Consider the following 24001-nt stretch of genomic DNA (forward strand, 5'->3'; position numbering starts at 1 on the left):
TTTTGCTTTTTTTTTTTTTTAATTTTTGCTGAAGTTGGGGACAATTCGCGTTTCTTTACACCTAAATACGAAACTTTAAAGTTCGACCTCATCAGCTGTAATTGGTCCTGCCCCAGAGTCGATCATGACCAATTGGCCAATCCACCACCTTTCATTGTTTATACCGTTACAAAAAAAAAACGTCGCCCCATAAAAACGAAAAATCACCATTGGCCCACCGCCGATGGCCAGTCCAGCTATCTTCCCAGTGTAATTAAATGAAGGATTAAAAATGTTCTTTAATTTGTCTTAACTGATTTCAGATAATTTAAAAAGCAAACCATTTATTAATTTCGTAGATGCGAGCAGCTATTTCTTTTCTGGTGTTTCCTTTAAGAAAACACTGAAAGCATTCACGGCACAGAGAACATTAAAAACCATCTCTGATGTGTTTGTGGCATCTGTGGCCTACTTTAGGGAATAGTACCAAGCTGCACAAAGATGGCTGAAGTGACTGGAGTTATTTTTAATACAGTATGGTGCATCTCATCCAGCCAGGAAATAAAGGCCTTTTTGTTTTTAGATGAAGAGTCTTGGGAGTTCATTTCTCCACACAGTAAAAACCTCAAAACAGAAATGTGCAGTGTAAATCTAGGCTATCACCTCACCTATTCCCAAGATTTGTCCTCAAGCAAGGTACTTAAATTCAGATTGGTTTATGTTCCCAAAATGTGTCTGTCTAACATTGTGATGGGCTTAAAGCTAGACATAAAAATGCAAACTGTCAAAATAATTGTCACAGGACAAATTATTTGAGATTAGAAGTCTCAGGAATCTCCTCTGAGACCTGACTAATCTGCAGCAGAGGCTCCCACTTTGTCACGCAGCAACCACGAGGGTTTAAAAAAAGTAATTGTAGTTTGAGTCAGTTCATAGTGTCAGTATGCTGTGTGTTATTGGCTGAAAGCGAGGATTTATATAACCACTCCTGCCTATACTGTGTATATTTGCGTATTTGTTTATAAAATGCAAATGTAGTGCTTTGAGATGAGATGCTTAAGTGGCACGTTGATATGCGACTGTGTGTGTGTGTGTGTGTGTGTGTGTGTGTGTGTGTGTGTGTGTGTGTGTGTGTGTGTGTGTGTGTGTGTGTGAGAGAGAGTGTCCCTGGCATGCAAATGTAGCTGTGGAAGATGCCAAAGAGAATATTCACCTCAGGCATGTTAAATGTCAAAAAGTACAAAAGAGTGTGTGCTTAAATGTGTGTTGATTCACTGTCACCTGCTTGGAATTTAACTACGAACACAGATGAAGTGCCCACCTGCACTGTGTGTGTGTGTGTGTGTTTGCTTGTATTCCTCATGCTGTGGGGACATTATAAAGTCAGTCACATGTGGGGACAGGGGGAGGGTGAAAAACAAGTCCTCTGAATATTAGTATTAGATTACTACATTTAAAGGTGAATTCCTGGTTTATTATTAGACTTCCAATAAATTATGGCAAGTCCATGTAATGTCCTCAGAAGTAATGGAAACAGGACTCTGTGATGATTACTGGTTACTTGACACATGGTCTAAACGCTGGGATTACTGACATTAGCTAAATTAGATTCCAGTGTGTGCACATATCTGGATGTGTACGCACTTGGACGGCTGTGTGCAGGTTGGGGCACATGGAGGGGCCGACTGCAGGTGTCCATGAATATTTTAATATTTCGTCTTGTCTCATATTGCTTTCTGTTGACCTCCCATCTCACTGCCTGCCACTCACAATGAAAGAAGAAGGAAGAGAGAGGAAGGAGGAAACGGTGAGTAAAAGAGAGGGAGGGTGTTGAAGAAGAGGGACCTGAAAGAGAACGGGGAAGACAGCTTCTTGCACCATTTCCCATAGCTCTCTTTGTGACCACAACTGTCAGTTAGGAAGGAAGAAAAGATGAGGGGCTAGGGTGAGTGAGCGCATGAGTGCTTGCATGGTGAAGGTGGTGGGGGGCTTCTTGCTGCTAGTTTTTGTTGTTTGAGGAGCGAGAGAGGCAGGATTGTAGGATAATACAGGGGTAAAAAAAGAAAAAACTATTAAAATTTTAAGAAATTTTACACTTTATGAAAAGCTTTTGTTTGTTTAGTTTTTCGCCTGTGGTTTTCAAGCAAGAGAGTGGAAATAATTGATAAAAATCCAGTTTCAGAGATCTTCACAGACTGGTGTGGGGAAATGTGAGCTGGGAAATTGCCCCTGAGTCTTCTGACCCACTGACCCTGTGTCGGCGTCTGGAGAAGGAGGAGCATTGTACATCTATCAGAGAGGTACACTCTCTCTCTCCTGGCTTTTCATCACTGTTTCTGATGTTGATCCATTACTTATAGTTGTTTGTATTGTTGTGATGTTTTGTTTGTTTATTTGTTTTCCCTTTTTGTTCCTCAACTTTAATGGGTAATACTCAAATATTATCTATAAATATTATAGTGTACAGTACCACGCAAAAGTAATGATTACTTTATATTTTTTCCTTCCAAGCCAGCCAACCCATTCTTGTAAATTTGTTCTGTCTTTAGGCACTTTGTTACTAGCAGCCTGTGACAGAAGCACATCATTTTTCACATTTCTTTAGTCAAAGATGACACGTGTGTGTGTGTGTGTGTGTGTGTGTGTGTGTGTGTGTGTGTGTGTGTGTGTGTGTGTGTGTGTTGGATATAAATTAAACTGTCTGCCTTAATCTTAAACCAGACACTACAGCTTATATACAGCTCACCTGCCCTAACTATAAACTAAAAAAGAGCTTATAGTTAGGGCAGGTGACCCTGAACCACTCCTGAATTATGATCCTATAGGCTCAGATTGCTACAGGACTTGCACAGCACTTCACGTGATGCACTGACCATTTCTTCTTTTCTCACTTCTTTTTATTTCCCATCTATTTATATATCACTGCAAGATGTCGTTAAACTTTGCCTGTTTTTCCTTCTCACAGTTACAAAGTGCTTGCTTTTAGGGAGTCATTTGATTCTTGGGCTTTTCTCTCAAATACTCTGGGCTCTTTAAGCATCTTGAAGAAAACTGTTTTTGTGATCCGGTGCTTTTACCTTCATTTAAAGGAATTGGACAAGTGAAGGACGACAGAAGTAATGACGGGCCTAAGGGGGGAAAAAAAAAGCTTCAACAGAAAAACAGTATGCCCTTCAGTTGATCCACTGTTCACTGAAGGGCCAGTGCAGGGTCTCAGTGAAGGGTGGCTGTCAAGAAGCCATTCATAAGAAGGGAAACAGGGAGAAAAGGCTGATATATGTCAAATTACACAAGAATTGGACTTAAAATCAGTCACAACAGGCCTTAGGAATGAATCTCAATTTGAAAGTTTTGGTTCAAATCATCTTTAACATGAACAACAGTGAGTCTCTACAGCCATCTGTAAAACCTGGTAGAGCTTCCATCATGTTAGACTTCAACATTACTGAAGCAGTGTGGGATCATCTTGACAGAGAACGGAACAAAAAGCAGCCAACGTCCAAAGAAGAGCTTTGAATGTCCTTCAAAAAAGCCTGGCCACGTGTACCTGGAGACTGTTTAAATAAATTAGAATAAAGCCTAAGAGAGACTGTACTGAAGAATAAAGGTGGTCTTACAAAATATTGACTTTCATCCTTATTCGAATCGTACAAACTGTTTTTGCCTTGTAGTGTGTATTTACATTTATGTTTGCACATTTCAACAAATCACTGCAAATCCTTCTTAATTCACTTACAAATATAAAGAAATGAGGGCTGGGAGGAGAGCTTTGCTTTGGTGTTAACATGTCTATTAGTCTTAACAATATTTATCTTTTGTCTTAACCCAAATCCAAAAGTATGGTATGAAGGGAATTCCATCCAGCAACTGTTTCTTTCTCTAAAAGTGGACTGCCTTGCAGATAGACTTAGTGTGATCGCTACAGCTACAAAGATTAAAGAAAATGTATATTTGCTCTCAGGCTCCTGGACTGGTAATGTTACCTGACCGCCTGCCTTCCATTGGTTCATCTGGGACTAAATCAACAGGTAATCAATGAGATTCAAGGGCTATATTACTGAAGAGTTAGATAAAGTGATCTAACTCACAGCTATTATAATTAATGAGTGTTTTATTTTGTGCAATGTGGTTATTTCTGTGGCAGAGTTGCCCTTTTGACAGTGCAAGGTCTCCACAAACAAAATGATACAAGTTATGAAATCATACAAGCAGAAGTTTTCATGTAACATAAACCCAACTGAAATTGTGTCACCTCTTTATAGACATGTCTTTATCTCACCACATGACAATATTCTGACAGTGGTCAACAAATGCACTTTGTTGTGCTATAGAAAAAAAGATTGATTGATTGAATGAGGATTTTGCTACTGGGACTCTTTAACCTGCACTGTGAAAATGTTCACTTGCTCACCTTTTTTTATTTAGCACTTTCCATTTTTATGTCATGACGTTTGAAGTATTGGACAATGAGGATTTCAGCATTTAAGAAATACGTTTTCAAGATTAGACTTTTCATACTTTTTCCAACAAATCAAGGCGACGTCAGCGATAAGCATGGGGATAGACTTCATCAAAAAATGAAAGTTACGGAAAAATTATATTAGGGAAATCAAATCAGTTCTTGTTAGTGCATTAGTTCCAATTAGAGTTTATTGACAAAGCAAAAGTTTCTCTTACCATCTCCACTGCTTTTGTTTACAGCCAAGCCAACCCACTCCTCTCCAGGTCTCTGGCACCCCCACCAGTCCAGTCGCAGAAAGCGTAACAGACAGCAGAAGACTTCTTTCTCCTCTGACACTCACCCTCATCCAGGACCCTCCTCCATCCTCCTCTCAGACGCCACCATGACTCCTTGGGGAGGGCTGGCTCTATCTGAGTCCTGCTTTGACTCAATTCCCAAAATACTTACTCCACGACCCTCTCCACCTCCACCCCCAGCCTCTCCTGTTCCCGAGCAAATACCGTCAGCTACCCCATATCATGGCAGGAGACAAGAAGAAGACAAAGACAGTTCAGGCTCAAGTTTTAACTCTCAAATTCCATCTCCACCTGTGGCAGTCACGCAAAACAGCGCAGGTATGACTACAAAAAGGGACAGCCATTACCAAACAAAACCAGATGACAATATTACTTAAAGTCATAAGGTCCCTGCAGGAACACTCGGTAGTGGTTGATACCTAATAGCTGATAGTTAATTTAACGGAGCCTGTAAAATTTAAAAAGAATTCAAATAAGATCACTCACACACTTTAATATACTGTAATTATGCTTTACGATACAAAGAAAAAGTTGGCAGCAGACAGATTATTTTAAAAAATGTTTCTCATGATTAATTATTAATGCAAAATGGAACACACCCAGTGTTATCACATGTAACCCATTAATTATTATTAAGTATTATGTTTCCTTGTTATTAACTATGATAACTTTAGTGCTACATTGTGTGTCTTATAAAAATACTTTGTCATGTTACATTATACAAAGCACATAAATAGAGTGAATGCAGCTAAAAATCATGTTAGCCTAGCTTTGAGTTACATTGTAAGAAGAGGAACAGAGGCATCAGTTATCAGTTAATCTGACTCATTTAACATGTATCTCCTGTTGATATTATTGTGATATAAAATATGTAATATTCTATATTTAATATTGTCCTTTAACTGTCTGTGTTTTAATACTGTCCCTGCCCTAACCAGAACATCTTTTTGCACAGGTGGAGCAGCTAAAGATTTGCAGCTGAGGCGGAGGGTGTTGCCTCAGTGTCGGCTTCCTCGTGCCCCCCGTCTCCCACCGCTTCACCCCGTCACTGACCTCAGTTTCTCTCGGAGCTTCACTTTCTCCTTCTTCGAGCTGCCGCTGCACCAGTCTCCTCGCTGGCGTGCCGAGCGTGTCAAAAACCTCTTATTGCTTTTGAAACAGATACACTACTGAAGACGCAGAGCTGCGTGTTCCTACTGATAGTTCAAATCTGCCTTTCTTGAGTATATTATTGTATTAGTAAAATGTGATATTTTATTTTCAAAGTAAGAGTGATGGGTGAGGGATTTTTTTTTTTTTTTTTTTGGCACAATAGGATAAGACAACAAGACTGCATGTTATTCTATTCAATCTGTGTTCATTGCTTTTCGAGAGCTGGATTTTATTTGTTTGATGTTTTGAAATTTATTTAAAAAAAATTAGTTTCTAAGGGTGTGAGTTCATTCCTCTGGTTTTCAGCTCCACAGCGATTTACTTACGTTCCTGTTGTGTGTATTGTGTATTGTGTTATGTGTGTGTATATTTATGAAATAAAAACAACTTTACTATCACTCTAGTTGCTCTGTTTTATCAGCTTTCTCTGTTTTAATGGCTTCTGTTTCATACAGATAGACCTCCTGTAGATTCTCGTTTACTCTATAACCTTATCCCTGCCTACCTTTCTCACCCTGTTCTCTCTCTCTCCCTCTCTCTCTCTCTCTCTCTCTCTCTCTCTCTCTCTCTTCTCTCTCTCTCTCACACACACACACACACACACACACACACACACAAACACACAAACACACACACGTGAGTCTGTGGAAGCTGAGCTGGAATAATAGAGGCATTCAGAGGTACTGAATGAGCTGGTGAATGGGAGGAGAAAGGGGCTGTAAACTAACTGTAATGTCCAGAGTTCAAGGCTCTTTTCCACTTTCCGTGACTCACGTGTGAGAGCGTGTGAAAGCATGTGTGTGTGTGCGTTACCCTAATACATGCACTCTCACTGTCACCCAAGTGATCTCTTTGTAATAATGCGGCTTCTTGCTGATAGAGATTAAGTAAGTCTTTTTTCATTCACTGCTTTAATTTGTTTAAGTTTTCCTGAAGAAGCGCTTCTTTTCGCTTTTGTCATGTGACTTTATTCACAGATTTAGCACACATGAAAACAGGTCAGCGAGGCACATTAAACAAACACACAGTGTTCAAACGCAGGCAGAATGAAACTTCGCTGTGCTCTCAGTAATCTTCCACAGTTATTTCAGATGGACAGCGTTGAGCAAAATGACCGGCCACGCTCCAGGCAGCTTGTTCTCGCACACGCCCTGGACGAAGCACAGCTGGATCTCCTCGGGCAGAGGCTAGAAAAGAAGTGTCTGTCACTTTCGGAGAGGGTAAAGTCACAATGTCGGTGAGTCAAAGGATAATATTTTTTGGCCTTACTGCGTTTGACCCAGCCGTGTTTATCTGAGGCTCTATAGCTGATAGCTTGTGCGTGTTTTCCTCCAGGTGTTCTGGTTCCAGGATAAAAAGCTTCGTGCTGGAGGTTATTCCCGTCCTGTCATGGCTCCCTCATTACTCCGTTAGACACAACGCCGTCGGAGATCTGGTGTCTGGCATCAGCGTTGGGATCATGCATCTACCCCAGGGTTAGGCTACAGCAACAGATAAGAGTATCATAAAAGTCACAAAAGAGTCTGAACTACAGTCTGCCACAATACCTTCACTCACAAATCTATAAAGGCTTCATTCCCCCCCCCCCCCTTATCGCATTAAGATTTACAATATGACTTTGATTGATAAAGACTAAAGAACTATAATAATCTTTAACCAACAATAAATTATTAAATCCATCAAACTTTCATGTAGATCTTTGTGGCAACTTTGTGGCCCTAACCTTAATTTAAGCACTTAAGTGAGCTGTTTCTTTCTTGTGCATTTTAATATGCTGAATCCAAATATAACATCTAAAATAACTAATTCACAATCATATTTAAGTTTCTGCATTTTACAGCCTGTAAGGTTAAGGTGTAGTGTGTAGGTGGGAGGTTGTGATGCAGAGAAACATTGCTTTCATTGGATAAATATGTAAGCCTGGCCACACGTTTTAATTATTTCAAAATGGAAACTGCAACTGCCAATTCTAGAGGTCACAGCACATTGTGAAAGGAAATAATTTAAAAACATATAACTTTGCTTTGCAGCATTACAGACAAAGTGTCAAATTGAGCTAAGATTTATAATTTCAAGTTCATATCAGACTTCATATGAACCCAGTTTCATTCAAATTTGCTGAAGGGTTTAGAATGAGTGTAAATGTGAAAATTGGCACCTATATTATCCACAGATTTATTCAACACTGATTTGCACAGCCGCCTCCTTTATTCCTTTCCAGGTATGGCCAATGCCATGTTGGCAGGAATTCCTCCAGCATTTGGTCTGTACGCTTCTCTTTATCCTCTGATCGTCTACTTCATCTTTGGCACTTCCAGACACCTCTCCATCGGTGATTCTTACATTTGATGCTTTTCTGGATTTTCCTACAGTCATTCCATACAGTGACGTTTCCATGAGCACCTCTGAAAATGTCTTAGGAATTTTTTTCTGTTGCAAAAAAAATATTTAATTGTTTAAAAAGTATTTTTCTTATTCAATCATTTTACTAAATAAAGCCTAATTCAGTAAAGATACTTCAGGAAAGAGTAAACTAGTTCTGCTGCTCTGTGTGTGTGCGTGTGTGTGTGTGTGTGTGTGTGTGTGGGTGTGACAGGTACCTTTGCTGTCCTGTCCATCATGATTGGGACTGTGACAGCTAATGTGGAGTTGCTTAGCGACGGTGATGAAGCAGCTGTTGAAGCAGCCAAAGTAAACGTAACGGTGCAAGTCACTTTCCTTTGTGGCCTAATACAAGTACGCACAAACACACACACACACACACACACACACACACACACACACACACACACACACACACACACACACACACATCCAGAATTGTGATTCTGATATTTTGTAAACTACCATTCATTTATTTTTAATTAATTAAGACTAGAGTGGCACTCAGTCAAAATGGAAATACTAAACCTTCTTGTGTCTGCGTTTGTGTGTCTTTAGCTCCTTTTGTACCTGCTGCGGGGAGGTGTTGTGTGCCGCTGGCTGTCGGATCCTGTAATCAGAGCCTACACCACAGCAGCCGCCCTGCACATGATCATCGTACAGCTGCCGCTAATGACAGGAGCACCAGTACAGAAACATACTGGACTGCTGGCTTCACCTAGGGTCAGTTGAAACATCTGCACTATCATGCACACATTCAGGCACGCCACCTTTGAGCTGAAATAAGTAAGTCCAGAAACAAGAAACAAAGGAAAGCATCATCCTTTTTTCTAGACTTCGTGTAAAAAAACCTCTCTGTGACCTTTTTTTAAATTTTTTTTTTATCAGGAATAAAGAAATAATCTAATGATACCTCCTAATTGCATGGGCCGTGGCTGCAAATTACTTTCTTTTTCTTTGGCACTACGTGGTGCAAATTAAACTCCTTCAAAGACACATCGTGTCACCTCTACACTGACAGTATTGCACTTCTTAAGTGTCAGGGTGTTTTATCAGCACTTTGCAGGTGGTTGATTTCCTCCAGAGCCACTGAACTGTAAGGTTTGATGTGCACTAGAGCACATGAATCTGAAAATGTGAAAACCATTTAGTTGGGCATTTCGACATGTGAGTATATTCTTCTGGAGCTACCTCAGGTGGCCGTAAGACCAAATGCAGTTTCCTGCTGCGTTATTAAAGCAGGTCCTATAATTTGAAAGTGCAGCTGGAAGTTTTGATGCAACATTTTCCATTTTCACAGTAGTGCTAGTCAGCCACTTCAATGAGTGTGAGCCGTTTGGTTCCACCTTCAGAGAGGAAGGGTTCCTCCTGAATCTTGCAAGTCATGGGATAACTCTCTCTCTGTGTGTGTGTGTGTGTGTGTGTGTGTGTGTGTCTTGCAGACTTTCATAGATGTTCTGTATGGAGTGACCAATGCTGTAACAGGAACTCTGTTAGTCTCTTTGGTTTCTTTGGTGATGCTCATCGGAGGCAAACTGCTGAATGAGCGGTTTAAGAACAAACTGCCTGTCGCCATACCATGGGAGCTTATACTGGTGACACACACACAGACACACACAAACACATAAACAGTAGACTCATGTCCATAAGATGCACCCAGATGGACAGATGCCACGGTGATGAACTGATGAATGACTCATAATTATATAATAATCTGTTTTTAATCTCCAAAGCCACGATTCTCCACATACAGCAAATATGTGCACCTGGACACTGGTTAATCATCATTCTCTTGTCTGATGTGTTGATAAGAATTGAATTTGTTTGTTTGTACTGCTTCTCAGTTCTTCAAGTAATTTAAAGATTTCAATTAAGGATTACTGTAACATTTTTTTAATGTAGTTACAGCTGTGTAATTACACAGCTATTTAATTTTATAACAAAAAAAGAGAGTGAGAGAGGTAAAAAACGTACTGCATGCAAAAGAACTGGACATTTGATCTGTTTTTTATGCTTCATGTTTTCAGTTATATACAATTGTAGGTTTTGTAGTATATCATAGGGGAAAAGCTTTAAGACGAAGGCTAGTTTTATCAGTTAAAAACTCTGATCATATATCTGTTTATGTCAGTGTGTACTTGAACTGACCGATTTATGTGATATTAGGATGCAGATTACTTTATATTCTTCTTTTCCAAAGTGAACATTCAGTGCAGAAAATGTCACTTCCACTGCTTTTCTCTCATAGATTGTTCTCAGCACCCTCCTGTCAGTACAGATGGATCTGGCTGGACAGCACAGAGTCCAGGTGGTGGGACACATACCCAGTGGGTCAGTAGAACTGGGTTATTGTTTGTTTGCTTTAGTCATTTAGATTTGCTTTTTCTTTTTTCTTCTTTTCTTCTTCTTTAAAAAAAAAAATCAAATAGTCACGATTGTCAATGATTGTCAAGCTGGAAATGCTAACTTCTAACTGTCAAATGTAATATTCCCTCCAACACAAAAGCAACAAAAAGACTCTGAAAAATCCTCTTAGAAAAATGGTCTGAAATGAATCATTTTAATGTGACTCCAGAAAAATGTAATTCTCTCTAACTCAAAGTGAGTCAAGTAGATTTATGGCAGAAAAAGACATTATGCTGCTTTTATTTACCTATTAGCTTTAAAGTGTTAATATCATGCAAAGAAAATGACACATAACATCTAAACTGTAGCTCACAAATATTTCTATGAGAAGAAAAGTATCAGTTCTTCATGCTTTTGATGTCATATTGCAAATGTGCTGCTAGCTTTGTCACACCTGATAGCTTTAAGAAAATGCTGTGTTATGATGAATAATTCACAAGGTAGTCATAATTCTTTATAATACTGAATATTATAATTTCGTTCCTTTTAATAATATCTTAGTCACTGAGTCAAAGAACCTCTCCTCCTCCTCCTGCTCCTCTCCAGCCTGTCTCCCCCAGCTCTTCCCTCCTTGTCTCAGTCCAGAGAGCTTTTCATTCCAGCTCTGTCCTTGGCTTTGATTGGCTTCAGTTTCCTCTCAGCCATGGGCTCAATGTTTGCCAACAAACATGGCTACTGTGTGGACCCGAGTCAGGTACATTCACCCCAATAACAGTTTAACTCAGATCAGAAAATACATACTCTGTTATTTGTTTCAATATCGTGCAGAGAAACTGAGAGAAGTAAAGTTAATTAAAGGTGTTTTAATGAAACTGCACTTCCAGTGCCTTCTGGAGATTAAAGTGGTGTCCCCAGATTTCTGCAAATGTAGGCACACTTGCTGAACCTCAGTGATGACGCAAGCTTTGATTCCCTTCAAACTCTTTTTTTGAAGTTTGTCTGACTTTCCTGGATGAATCTTCTTTGAACAATTCACTGCAACTACTTCCTTTTTTAGCCTCATTGTTAAATCTGCTGTAGAGACGACTGAGAGTAAGTCAGAGTTTTCTGCCCGTGCAACCCAGGGCAGGGCAAAAATGAAGAGTAGGGTGATGTACTGTAGATACAGAACATGTAGAAATCAAATATAAGTGATAAATGTGATGTAGCTAGTCATTTAGCCATTTAAAGATGTGGACTCAGCTGTATGTCCCTGCCTCAGGACCTGCTGGCGCTGGGTCTGTGTAACACCATTGGAGGGATGTTTCAGTGCTTTGCTGTCAGCTGCTCCTTTTCTCGCAGCATGGTCCAAGAAAGCATCGGTGTCAAAACACAGGTCAATTATCTTTTTCAGAAGTCCAGCTCCCTTCAGCTAAACACATTTTTAATCAGGCTAAAATAGCACCTACTAAAACGTTATGAGTCTCATAATGTGCTGTAAGTCATTTTCTTCTTTGCTTGCGGTGTTCTTTTTGTTCATATTTTTAGATGGCTGGTCTGGTGTCAGCTTTGTTGATTCTGACAGTCTTGTTGGAGATTGGTTATCTCTTTGAGCAGCTGCCAAAGGTAAAGTGAATCTAACATAACAGGTATTATTAATGTTTATTATACAGTTCTTACAGCTAGAGTTCAAATCACCAGACTCTCACCCATGGCAGTCACGTTTTCCAGACAGCAACAGAGAAATGGAATATTTAAAGTTTTTAGTATTATTTTGATGATAAGTAAGAACTTCTTTCTGGCAAGTTTACACATGATTACAGGACATGAAATGAGGTGAGTCAATGTCTCGTAACGCTAAGAGAATGAGACAACAAAGCAATCCACTGTTGTTGTAATGGAAACAAATGCTGCAGAAGTTTGTGTTTGCAGTTCTGCAGACACCTTTACTTTCCCTAAAGCATGGAAACGATCGCCAGGGTGATTCACGTGTCTGAGCCAATGTTGGGTAATGGTTTGCTGTGTGTACCAGGCAGTGCTGGCAGTGATTATCGTGGTGAACCTTCAGGGCATACTGGCTCAGTTCAGAGATGTGCGTCTGCTCTGGAAATCTGACAGATTAGACCTGGTGGGCTTGGCACACACACATCATTAATCATAGCACAGAAACAGCTACAAACACCATTCCGGGACTGATCCAGGAATTTTCCCTCTCCTCTCCCTGCGTTCCTTTAGCTCGTGTGGATAGTGTCACTGACTTCCACCTTCATTTTTAACCTGGATCTGGGTCTGGCTGTGGCTGTCGTCTTCTCTATGGTCACACTCCTTTACAGGACACAACAGTCAGTGAATGTGATTTTACAAACCTTACATGGAGCATTTTGGACCAAAAGAAAAAAAAGATCACTGTATTTATTTTGGAGTGAAAATCCAGAAGTCCCTGCCAACATTTATTATGTTTTCACAAAGTCATTGCTTCACATACTTTTATATGGTTTAAATGGTTCCACTGTCTGTTTCTCTCCCCCCTCAGGACTCAGGACGACTTGTGCACTCATCAGTATTCCCCTCTGTCTCTCTCACACTTTTCATCTTGTCCTCATCTTCCAGCTCCACCACTGTTGTTTTGGGTCACATTCCTGGTACAGACTGTTACAGAGATGTGGAGCTCTACCTTGAGGTAAACTTCAGAAAAATATAAATCCATCTCACAACAACAAAAAGAAGAAATAATCAGAAAATCATTAAAACACAACCCCAGTGCAGTCCCTGTTCTGTTTTGTTACAGTTTTAACTTTGAAATCTTTTCCAAGCGACTATAAACGTTGAGAACATGACTGTCGTTGATCTAAAGAAGAGATTCTTTGAAATTCTTATAAGGTCAGAGTATAAATGAGGTTTCACTACACAGCTGCAGAACTGACTGAATTTAAACTCTCTTCAGACTTCTTGTTACACTTTTATTTGGGGTTTCTCCTCCTTCAGCATCTCTCTGTGATTTAAGCCCATTTCCATGATCAAGTTCAGTTTTACACACCCTTTATATTTGCTCCTTAAGGCGAAGTATTCCTCATGTCCAGATGTGTAAAATATGTCTGTAGGACGAGGGTTAATAATCCAGTCGTTCATAATTGGGTCATGGGCTATTAAAATGTGAAGAGCTACAACGATTTATTGATTGGCAGAGATGAATCACGCTGACATTACATGACTCCCGATGATCCTGGCTGGCTGCAGTCTGTGAGCTAGCGTATGTAAAGTGGTATCAGTATGAAAGCCAGTCAATTATGAATTCTCCACAGCTTGTTTTGTATCTGCACATCAATCTTTCAGACAGAGGCTGGTGTGCAAATTAGCATAAACACATCAACATCAACATCAGCGTGAAAGACTTTTTGTAGATTTTTTTGACATAATGGAAAAGCCTTTGGGAAATACGTAGATATATTTAAGCTGGAATATTTCAGTAGCTGTGTATGCATGCATCACAGCTATTAAATCCCTTTGCCCTCCTCAAACCGAATCTCCGTTGTTTATGTTGATGATATAAAGTACTAAACCCCCCACCGAGAGAAAAATCATACAAACTGACACCCAATAACAAACCACGTTTTCTTCCTCAGGTCAGGTTTTATTAAGTGAAACTGTCACAGAGCCAAAACCTACTAAAAATATACCCCAGGCTGAAACCGACCATCTGTCACACATCAAAATACCAAACTGCAACCCAAGGCAATCTGTCTGGGCACAGAGCATCAGTGACTTCCTCTTAACTTCTCACTCTCTGTTTCCTCCACTCGATTCTCTCCTCAGTCTGTTACTCTGGTGGCTGCTGCACATCTCCCCTCTGTGTATGTTCTTCATCTTACATCATAGATGTTGTGGTACTGTATACAGTGGAATTCCCTGTAGAAGACCCTACATGAATCACAGATTCCCCAACAAAAGATCCAGATTAGCTGAGAAAAAAGAACTCATGTCTCTAAAGTCTAAATACAAACAGCCATTTTCTTACTCTTTAACTTAGCAGTTAGCAGTTAAGTCTCAGGGTCATGTTTTATTTGAGCAATAAGAAACAGCCTTTTTTTTCTATAGCTATATAGACTTAAACTGTTGGACCCTAACATGAAGAATTTAAGTCTTTATGTGTATAGATATTTAATGGTAACAATAATGAATATTAAGTCTGTCCATGCATCTGCTGATAATATAACAGCAAAATAGAGAACATATACAAATACCTTCATCAATATCTAGTAGCATCTTTTTTTAATGAACAAAGGAGATGGCACAGGTGTTACACTACTGTACTGCACACATCTGTTTTTCTAATGTCCCTTAATGTGAGTGAACCAGACTTTTGCTGCAAATACTGCCCGTGTGTCACTACAGTAACCTGTTACACCTGTCCACTGCTGTCCACTGTTAAATGCATGTCTGTTTTTCTTAACAGGCGAAGCAAATTCCAGGCGTGACGATACTCACATGTTCAAGTCCACTTTACTTTGCCAACTCTGAACTGGTGTTCACAAAGATAAGACAGGTGCCAATACACACACACACACACACATACATACACATATACACACACACGCACACATGCACGCACACACACACATACATATGCACACACACATTGATCTCCTAGAGCTCTGTCCTGATATGTAACTATTAATCTTGAATCTTCAACCTAATGATTACCAAACATTAAGTCTTTTAGACATAAAACTCTAATCAGCCAATCACATAGCAGTAGCTCAGAGACAGGTGATTTAGGTGACTTTGAACGTAGGATGAGAAAAGACGGGCTGGACTGAATATTTCACAAACTGCTGATCTACTGCGATTTTCCCACATGACCATCTCTACAGTTTGCAAAGAATGGGATGAAAGAGATAAAATATCCTGTGAGCAGCAGTTCTAAAGGAAAAATGCCCTTTTCATGTCAGAGGTCAGAGGAAAAGGACTCGACATGGTAGACATGGTAACAGAAAAGCGACAGTAAACCAAATAATCACAGATTACAACCATGAAGAGCATCTCTGAACACAAATGTCGAAGCAAACGAACTGCAGCACCACAGGACCACACTGAGTACCACTCCTGTCAGCTAAAGACAAAAAACTGAAGCTGCAATTTGGCAAAACTGGACAGTAGAAAATTGGAAAAATGTACCCTCATCTGATAAGTTTTGATTTCTGCTGCAACGTTCAGATGGGAGGGTCAGGATTTGGTGTAAACAACATGAAAACTTGGCTCCATCCTATCTCGTATCAACAGTTCACTGTATTCAGATGATATCCATGGTCACCAGATCCCATAGCGCACCGTTTGGATGTGGTGGAATTTGAGATTCACATGAAGGATGTGCAGCCAACAAATATGCAGCAACTGTGTGATGCTGGCACATCAGCGTGAGACCAAAATCTCTGAGGAATGTTTCCAGAAACTGAATCGGTGAAAATGTCCAGTGAGTGTAACTCTGAGTTTCATCACCAGCCCCATGCATTATGCAATGTGCTTGTATGTGTGTGGATTTGTGCACTGGATTTGATCCCTCTAGTTGAAATAGAAAAATCTCAAAAGCATGTTTGAAGCACTGAAATGTAAATTTTTCACTTGTAACTTTTCCTCTTCACTTCTTTCCTCTTGCAACTTGGAGACGGTGAATCATGGTCAGAAGGAAAACTCAGCTGGAGTTCACATCGCTGCTTCTTCGGTTTCTTCCCCCCCAGCGCAGACACACATGCACACCTACTGCTTGGTTCTGGATCTCAGCTCTGTTACCTTCATGGACTCTGTGGCCATGACGGCACTTTGCAAGGTGAGGAGAGAAGTGCAGGATGAATGCAGCCAATGCATTTCTATGAAGAAATAATTTATTTGTTTGATATATTTATATTTACTCTAAACAGTCTAAAGGGAACTTATTCTCTGGGGCACTGTCATAGTGGGCAGTATTGTAGGTTTTTTATTTGTTCTCTGAAAACTTCTCTTTCCACTATCACCCAGAAAAAAAAATTTACTGAATAAAATCTATAGAAGCCAGTAACATGCTACGAATAATGCTAATGCTAATGTAAATGGGTAAGATGCTAAATAATGACAAGATAATTAAAATCTACAAGACTCCAGGTCAAACAGAGTCCAGATATATTTTTCTGAGACAATATTTCTAAGTTCCTAAAATTTATCTTCATGTTTGAAAGTAAAGTGAAACGTTTTTTTGCAGGTTTTTTTGTGTGTGTGATGGAACAGATCAGAGTTGTGTCAGCAGCAAATGTGGAGAATATGATGGAAACTACAACAGACTGGAGCTGAATGAACAAAATAATGACATTTTCTTTCTCACTAAGCTAAACCTTTTCTTTACCTACAACTTTTTGTCACATTTGTCACAGATAAGACAGAAAATATAGTTTAGAGAAATATTCAGTCAGTTGTTTTACGTCAATATCACTAAAAATAAATTCAGCTTTAGAAACTGGATCACCAAACAGATGTATTCACTAATTCTCAAGGCCTCAGGAGGGAAAAAGAGCTGTCAGCCTGATATCTTTTTGCTGATCAAAGATATTAGCAAGAAATGGTTATGTAAGAAAAGACCAGCGTACTGATCACGTGTGAGATAAAAACAAACCACGCGATTAACAACGTCACATGTGTGCATGTTGACGCAGAGCTTTTGCATAATTCTTATCTAATGGATAAGAAGAATTGAAACGTATTCGTCCCACTATGTATACATGTGCTTTTATATTATATTGGTAATGTTTATATGGTCACAAGATCCCTATGTTTGTGTGTGTATTCACCAGGTTGTAGAAGTCTTGGACATCCAGGGTGTCGGTGTTTTTCTGGCAGCTTGCCCAGGTCAGCCTCATGTTTCATGCGTTCTTACTGTATCTCCCACAGAGTGACTTATCTTCTATTTCTCTCTCACACACTCATTCACGCACACACCCACACACACACCCTCCGTTTCTCTTGGGTTTGGCTGTTACTGTTTCCACAGGTCAGGTTCTCACAACCCCTCCTAACTGGAGCTTTGCTTCAAGCTTCTTTTTCTTTCATTTTGAACTTCATGTAGCTGTCGCATTTTTTTTTTCTTTAGGAGCTTTTTTTTGTATGCTAGTGCACACACGGCAGGTTGTGTCTTTCTAATGAGACATGGGAGTGTAAAAGCATTTTCCATGTGATTAACATCAGTAAATATTTCCAATTACGCTGTAAATTCTGTAATTTCTAATTCTCTCTGCATGTTTACAGAGAAAGTTTTATCCCAGCTCCAGACTCAGGGTTGTATACCAGACAGCCTGCCCCGCTCCTGTCTCTTTCCATCGGTCCATCATGCCGTCCAGCACTGCCTCACCATCCTACCCAGGTCTCTGGAGGTATGCACCATATATATATTATATAGATAGAAAATTCTTTTATTCTGCCTATTGCAACTGCTCAACTCCACTTTCACGGGGAAGCAGAGCTCATACACTCCTAAAATCATCTCATATTTTTAAATATGTGTTTTTTTGAGCAGCAGGTTTTCTGCTGTGTTTGTGTAGCCACATCGAACATGTAACTGTTTACAGCTCCTCTGTACTACAGCATCTGTGAAACTGACTCACTCACTTGTGTAGTCAGTACAGGCTGAAAAATACTAAGTGTGAAAATGCAAATTGAGAAAAGAAAAGACAAGAAAGAAGGGTAGGGGTGTAGTTAGTTAGAGGTGAATTTAGCAGACTGTAGGCTGGTACACTGTCTCTGATTGAGGCGGGAGGATTGAAGCTGTGTTACCTGGATTTGCATGTGAGTCTTTTCAGTTGCATTTTTAGATCATGTATGAAGGTGATTGGATCTGGCTGACCAGAGGAGACAGTGTGGATCACAAAATATTATTTCTGTGTCCGAAAACTCTCTTTGCTCATTCAATCATTTCTCCCAATATAAAATTAAAATGCTTAGTCATAGTTACCAGTAAACTGAGATTTTGGACACTTATTGTCACAGGTGCAGTCACAACTCTTGGGAGAATTGTATGCGTGTTGTGAACACTATGTTTGTTTTGTTTTGTTGGGGGGATTTTTGCACTCTATCTACTGAACTGTAAATCTGGTGAACTGATATTTTGCTGCACTGGTTTTCTTTCCTTTAAATTGCTCATTTAAACTGTAATCTGCTATTGTGTGCTTTTGTGTCGCATTTCAACATATTTAAAGATTTTCTTTATTTATTCTTTGCTTCTAATCAGGAAATCAACTCGGACACAAGCGTTTGTTAAAACAACAAAGGGACAATAATTCTGCATAAAGCAGACCCCAAACACAACCCTGGGGTGGACGGCGTCCATTTATTTTTGACAGAAATGCTCTTTTGCATTTGCATGTTGCACATTTCCCAGGTTGGCTTTTCTCAGTCTTTGCTTTTTTGTATTTCCACAAATAAATGTAACAACAAATGTATTCACCATTTCATGCTATTATTAAACATTCTGAAATTTTGCTGATTTTCAAGGCAGAGTGAAAAGTTTGAATCTCCTGGTTTTGAGCCTAGTACACCTGCTGCTCCGCAGCACTATCTGTCACACCAGAAAGGACTCAAACCCAAACATCCTAGCTTTGAAGAGAAGCGCCTTATCCATTAAGCTGTTGAGACTTGAGAATACCTGATGACAATGCAGACACAGAGCACTGATGGGCTTATTCATTAACCGAGGCAACAGTGTTCTTATAGTTTTTCTCCGTCGCTTTGGTGCTTTTCTCACATCACTATTAACATTAAAATGCTCACGACAGCACTATGCACTTTTTGTACAGCCATTTACAGTAAAATCTACAGTAAAGTTAAACATTCCTGTAGTTAGGGAAGTAAGTGAGTACAAGACACTGAATACGTATGTTTCCCATTTTTACTGTGTAGGCTGTTTGTAATTCTACAACATTGTGCAAAAGAAAAATACTCTACAGTCACTTATTTAGAATAAACATAAGAAACACCCTTTTGGAAGAGCTGTGCACAAATGTGAACAATATAACAGTACATATTGTAACTGAACATAAGTAAATCATTTTGGCACATCCAGACGTTCCCGTCTGTCTGGCTACATATTTTCATCTACATCACAATGGATACCATTCCTTGCAATGCAGCGAGGAAAATATCACCTGTAGTGGCGAATCCACCCTCTGCATGACTCAGCTGTGATGTCATCACATGCTGCATCCATGGCTGCTAGCAGGGCCATTTGCGCATGTGAATGCCGGTCATAAACCTTCCACCTCCAGGCAGAGAAAAACTCCTCTTATTAAGGAATGGGGGAGTAGGGAGGGAGAAATTCAACCAGCATTATGTCATGTGCTGCAAACCACTGTCTGACCAGATATGAGTGGTGAAAACGGATATTATCCCACACAACGACATACTTGTTAAGTTGGTCTCAACCCCTCTCATTCTCAGGGACTATGTCCCTGTAAAGAGTGTCTAAAAAAGTCAGGAAATGTTGTGTATTGTATGGACCAAGAAGGAGAATATGGGTGAGGATGCCATTGTCTGAGATGGCTGCACACATTGTAACATTCTCTCCACACCGGCCTGGGACATCGGTGGTTGCTCCCTGTCCAATGCGATTTCTTCCACGCCTTCTGCCTTTGGCCAGATTGAAACCCGCCTCATCAACGTATATGAACGTGTGCAGTGGTTCCTCTCCCTTTAGAGAGAGAGAGAAAATGGAACATCTTTTCCTGTGTAACATAATGCATTTTGTATGTTCTGTGATTATATATACAAAATTGCTAGACTACTGCATGAAACTACACAAAGTAAAACAGTTTACAGTGCTGAAGGTTAGAGTATACATAGAAGACATGTTTTACCTGTACATACTAGTGACGGATCTCCTTCACTCTTTCACTGTTCTGTTCAAATGGCACTTTGTACAATTCTTTCATGCACATTTCTTTTCTCTTGAGCACTCTGTCAGTTGTTGCAATTGACACAGATCCAATATTGCCAAATACACCGTTATCCTCTATGACAGCCCTTTGGGTTTCTTTCAACTTTATTGCATTGTTTGCAATCACCATTGCACAAATGGCTTCCTCTTGCTGCGGGGTAAAAAGGGGCCCTCTTCCACCTCTGCGAGGTTGTCTTTCAATCCTTTGTGGTGCAGATTACAGTAAAATTACAGTAATCTACACTCAACATGAGATATTATGAGATGTTGGATTACTTTTCAATACTATACATATCTGTTCTCCCTATGAAATGTTTGAATGATTGAACTCCCAGTGGTTCTTTCAACATTTGGTTGCACCCTCCCTCATCCATTGTGAGGCCATGATTGACAACATGGTCAACAAGTGTTGCCCTAATTTCATTAGGAATCGGCCCATGTATTTTGGCGTCTTCTCCCTCTTCCCCTGTTTTTTCCCCCCCTCATCCTCACCCCTCTTCCACGATGCTGACCTTCCTGTCCTGCTCAGTTCATATAGGCTTCCCAATTGAGGGTTCATGGGATTGATCCATGAGTGATTGTGAACAAGCGTGTATGTGTTTCCTGTTTTACTTTGAAGGTCTCTGTCTGATGTCAGTGCGTTCTCTTTACGTTTCCCCCGCCTCGTCAGCTGGGATGTCTCCCAGGTGTGTTTCCCTCCTGTTTCCCATCCCCTGATTGCTGGTCTGTGTATTTATAGTGTGTGTTCCCTCGTCCTCGTTGCATTATTCCCCTCCATCATTCTGTGTAATTCCCTGTGTATCCCTACATCGCCATTTCTGGTTAGTCTCTGTTAGTTTTTCCCTGTTTAGGTCGTACTTCTTCAGGTTTCTTGAAGGGCATTCAAAGCTCTTCTTCAGATGAAAGACATGTGGATGAGAAAGAACCAGTACTTTCTGATCAATGTCATTGCTGGATTTATTAAAGAGGAAAAAGACATACATGTTTTAGCCATGAGCCATCATTAGCATAACGTAAAACAAAAAGCAGTGACAATATATGCCTATTGTCACTGGTCCAAACGCCTATTCGAGTCCTCTCATCAAACACTGAATAATCATATATCTTTGTGAGAATAATTTGAGCACACTCCCAATGTCAGTATCACTTAAAGACAATCTTATTAGAAACATAATAAAATTGTGCATTACAAAGTTTTCATTGATTTTAAAAGAATGTATGTAACAATCTCTATGTGAGTTTTCAAGGTTGCTGACGTGACATTGCAAATGCGTGTGTGGTGTGTCGAACCATGTTGGAAAAAGGTCAGGATGAAGTCTATGAACCTTCACTATCATTAACTTTGACAGGATTACCCCGTTGACTCACTCAATCCCTGACACTGGCTCAAGAAGTAATGAACAGCCTAGCTAGTGTACTATTCCCTGTAGCTTCATATTATCACGTCGCTGTGGCGACTAAACAACAAGACGTGGAACCATATGATAAAAATCCAGGTTGGTCAGGTTTGTAACACTTGCACCAAAGCCATACTGCCATGAACTATGTGACTGGATTGTGACACCCTGTTTTTGTTTTCATTCATTTTTAAAGTTATACAATGATTTAATGCACACAATAATGCAGGTTAACAATACAGCTTGTATTTAATGACCGGCTCAGTCATCTCCGTCTCTGTCGTCGCCGCCGCTGCCTTCCGCTGCCTTCCGCTGCCTTCCGCGCGGCCGGCCTCCGGACCGGCTCAGTCGTCTCCTTCGCCGACGACGGGTAGCAGTCATGTGTCTTTCCAAGAAAATGTTCTCGAGTTCAAAGATTAAATCTGAGCATAGTTCATGGTTTGAATGCTGCTATGTTCAAATGAACATGCTGCTATAGAGATTCTCTTTACTTTTCATGTAGATCCTTCTCATTAAAATACGCTGATAAAAGTTGTACAAAAGGTTAGACCCTTCTCAGTCTTATCAATAGACAATGGGGCCGCATTATAAGACCTGTTAATATTCTTTCCTGAGGAAGAAACCTCACCAGATACTGTGCCTTTTGCAAAACACTGAAGACAAGAGTCAATCTCATTTGTGAGTAGGAATGAGAATTGATAAGAATTACATCCAATTCCATTATCGATATTACTTATCGATTCGATTCCTTATTAATTCTCGATTCTAGATTGGGTTCTCACTAGCTCTGCATTTAGAGTTACCACCATCACTAAGCAGCATATCAAAGACATTACATTTGTGCAAATTAATTGCATGTTGTCTGGTCAAATGTTCGCGTACGCTGGAGGTATTTCATCTCTTTGTTAAGATTAGTGTCAGGTCAATACTCAAAAAAGTAACACTTTTATTAAAGGTAATGCAGTACATTACTTAATTACTTCAAGAAGAAAATAATTCATTATACTCCTCATTACATTACTTTCATCTTACTCTGTAAAATGATCTGAAGTACACTGTCTTATAATAACCATTTCACAATATAAACTTGAGGCTACAGCCCGACACACCAACACAAATCCCTATCCTGATGAAGACACATATATGAAGAGAAAGCCAACAGCACAAATGAAAGAGGAAGCATATGTTTCTTCTACTGTAGAAACATGCACTGATAGAAATGGAGGCTGCAGCCTGACTGCTCATCCGTTTGTTACCTGATGAAGTTCAGCATCAGCTTCACCGCAGCTCACAAATGATGGCTCACTTGAGCCGTCCTGGGCTGAGGTCGGCATTCCATCAGCTTTAGCATCACTCTGGGTTCTAGGCTAGATTAGCATTAGCATGCTGTCTGTGCAGGTGTTTGCAAAGAGCCAAAGTTGTGGTGGTAGCATAATGCAGCTGTTTCTGTCCTGGATGCAGTTTGCACTTTACCATTATGCCCTTGTCCTTTAGAGCAATAAAAATAGAAGTAAGGTCCATACCCATGATGCAAACTGTCCTGCTATTTTCCTCAGCTGACAACTGAAATTAGCTGCATGTAGTGCAAGTGCAAGAATCGATGAGTCCAAGGGATTTGACTACTACTCGATTCCCATCCCTTTTCATGTAACATCATCCTCTGGGGTCTTGGTCATTGTTTTCAGTCTTATCACATATTAGCGCTCAGTTACACAGGCCTAAGGACGGATCAGGGTTCCCATGGCAACCTCCAGATAGTAGAACAAAATATGTATTCCCCAGCTGGTTTGCGAGTACTTGCTGGGTGAAATCGGCCACAATGTGGGTGCTGTATCTCTTTGTGGCCTTCCAGTTGCTTTGGCTGCTAACAGATTGCCACAGTAGTTTGCATGGAAAATGGCAACTTGTCTGCAAACACTTGCAACATGTTTGGCAATGAACAGCGAAACTGCAGAATGTCTAAAGCCAACCACAATCTTTTCTCTATCAGAGTAAAAGTTGTCCCTTATGTGCAACCAGCACAGTTCAAAAGGCACAACTTTTACTTTGAAAGTGAAAA

General features: G+C 40.0%; 2 protein-coding genes across 6 annotated transcripts; both read left to right on the forward strand.

Annotated features, from left to right (window-relative positions):
• Positions 1–1826: 1826 nt before the first annotated feature.
• LOC106633538 (uncharacterized protein C15orf39 homolog) lies at positions 1827–6394 on the forward strand. The gene is made up of 4 exons (XM_014338578.2): positions 1827–2279; positions 3941–4007; positions 4681–5055; positions 5693–6394. Exons 2-4 carry the CDS (start codon positions 3956–3958, stop codon positions 5908–5910), a joined length of 645 nt encoding a protein of 214 aa, XP_014194064.1. The 5' UTR covers positions 1827–2279; positions 3941–3955; the 3' UTR covers positions 5911–6394.
• Positions 6395–6621: 227 nt separating this feature from the next.
• Positions 6622–23238, forward strand: LOC102304198 (prestin). 5 transcript variants are annotated; one of them, XM_014338593.2, is made up of 19 exons: positions 6622–6776; positions 6972–7126; positions 7225–7364; positions 8111–8221; positions 8486–8625; positions 8830–8994; positions 9714–9866; positions 10520–10602; positions 11224–11371; positions 11879–11992; positions 12145–12222; positions 12629–12724; positions 12832–12938; positions 13207–13276; positions 15050–15139; positions 16259–16420; positions 17415–17469; positions 17866–17990; positions 18845–23238. In XM_014338593.2, exons 2-19 carry the CDS (start codon positions 6981–6983, stop codon positions 18872–18874), a joined length of 2013 nt encoding a protein of 670 aa, XP_014194079.1. In that variant the 5' UTR covers positions 6622–6776; positions 6972–6980; the 3' UTR covers positions 18875–23238. The 5 variants fall into 5 exon arrangements, 4 of the variants coding, with proteins under 4 accessions (XP_014194079.1, XP_014194078.1, XP_005937925.2 ...); XM_014338592.2 differs by having other exon boundaries at positions 6635–6776; positions 6981–7126; XM_005937863.3 differs by lacking the exon at positions 6622–6776 and having other exon boundaries at positions 6792–7126.
• The last annotated feature ends 763 nt before the right edge of the window (positions 23239–24001 follow it).

This window comes from Haplochromis burtoni, unplaced genomic scaffold (genome assembly GCF_018398535.1).
Source record: "Haplochromis burtoni strain Fernald_Lab_line unplaced genomic scaffold, NCSU_Asbu1 Contig_60, whole genome shotgun sequence".
In the NCBI taxonomy this organism is placed as follows: Eukaryota; Metazoa; Chordata; class Actinopteri; order Cichliformes; family Cichlidae; genus Haplochromis; species Haplochromis burtoni.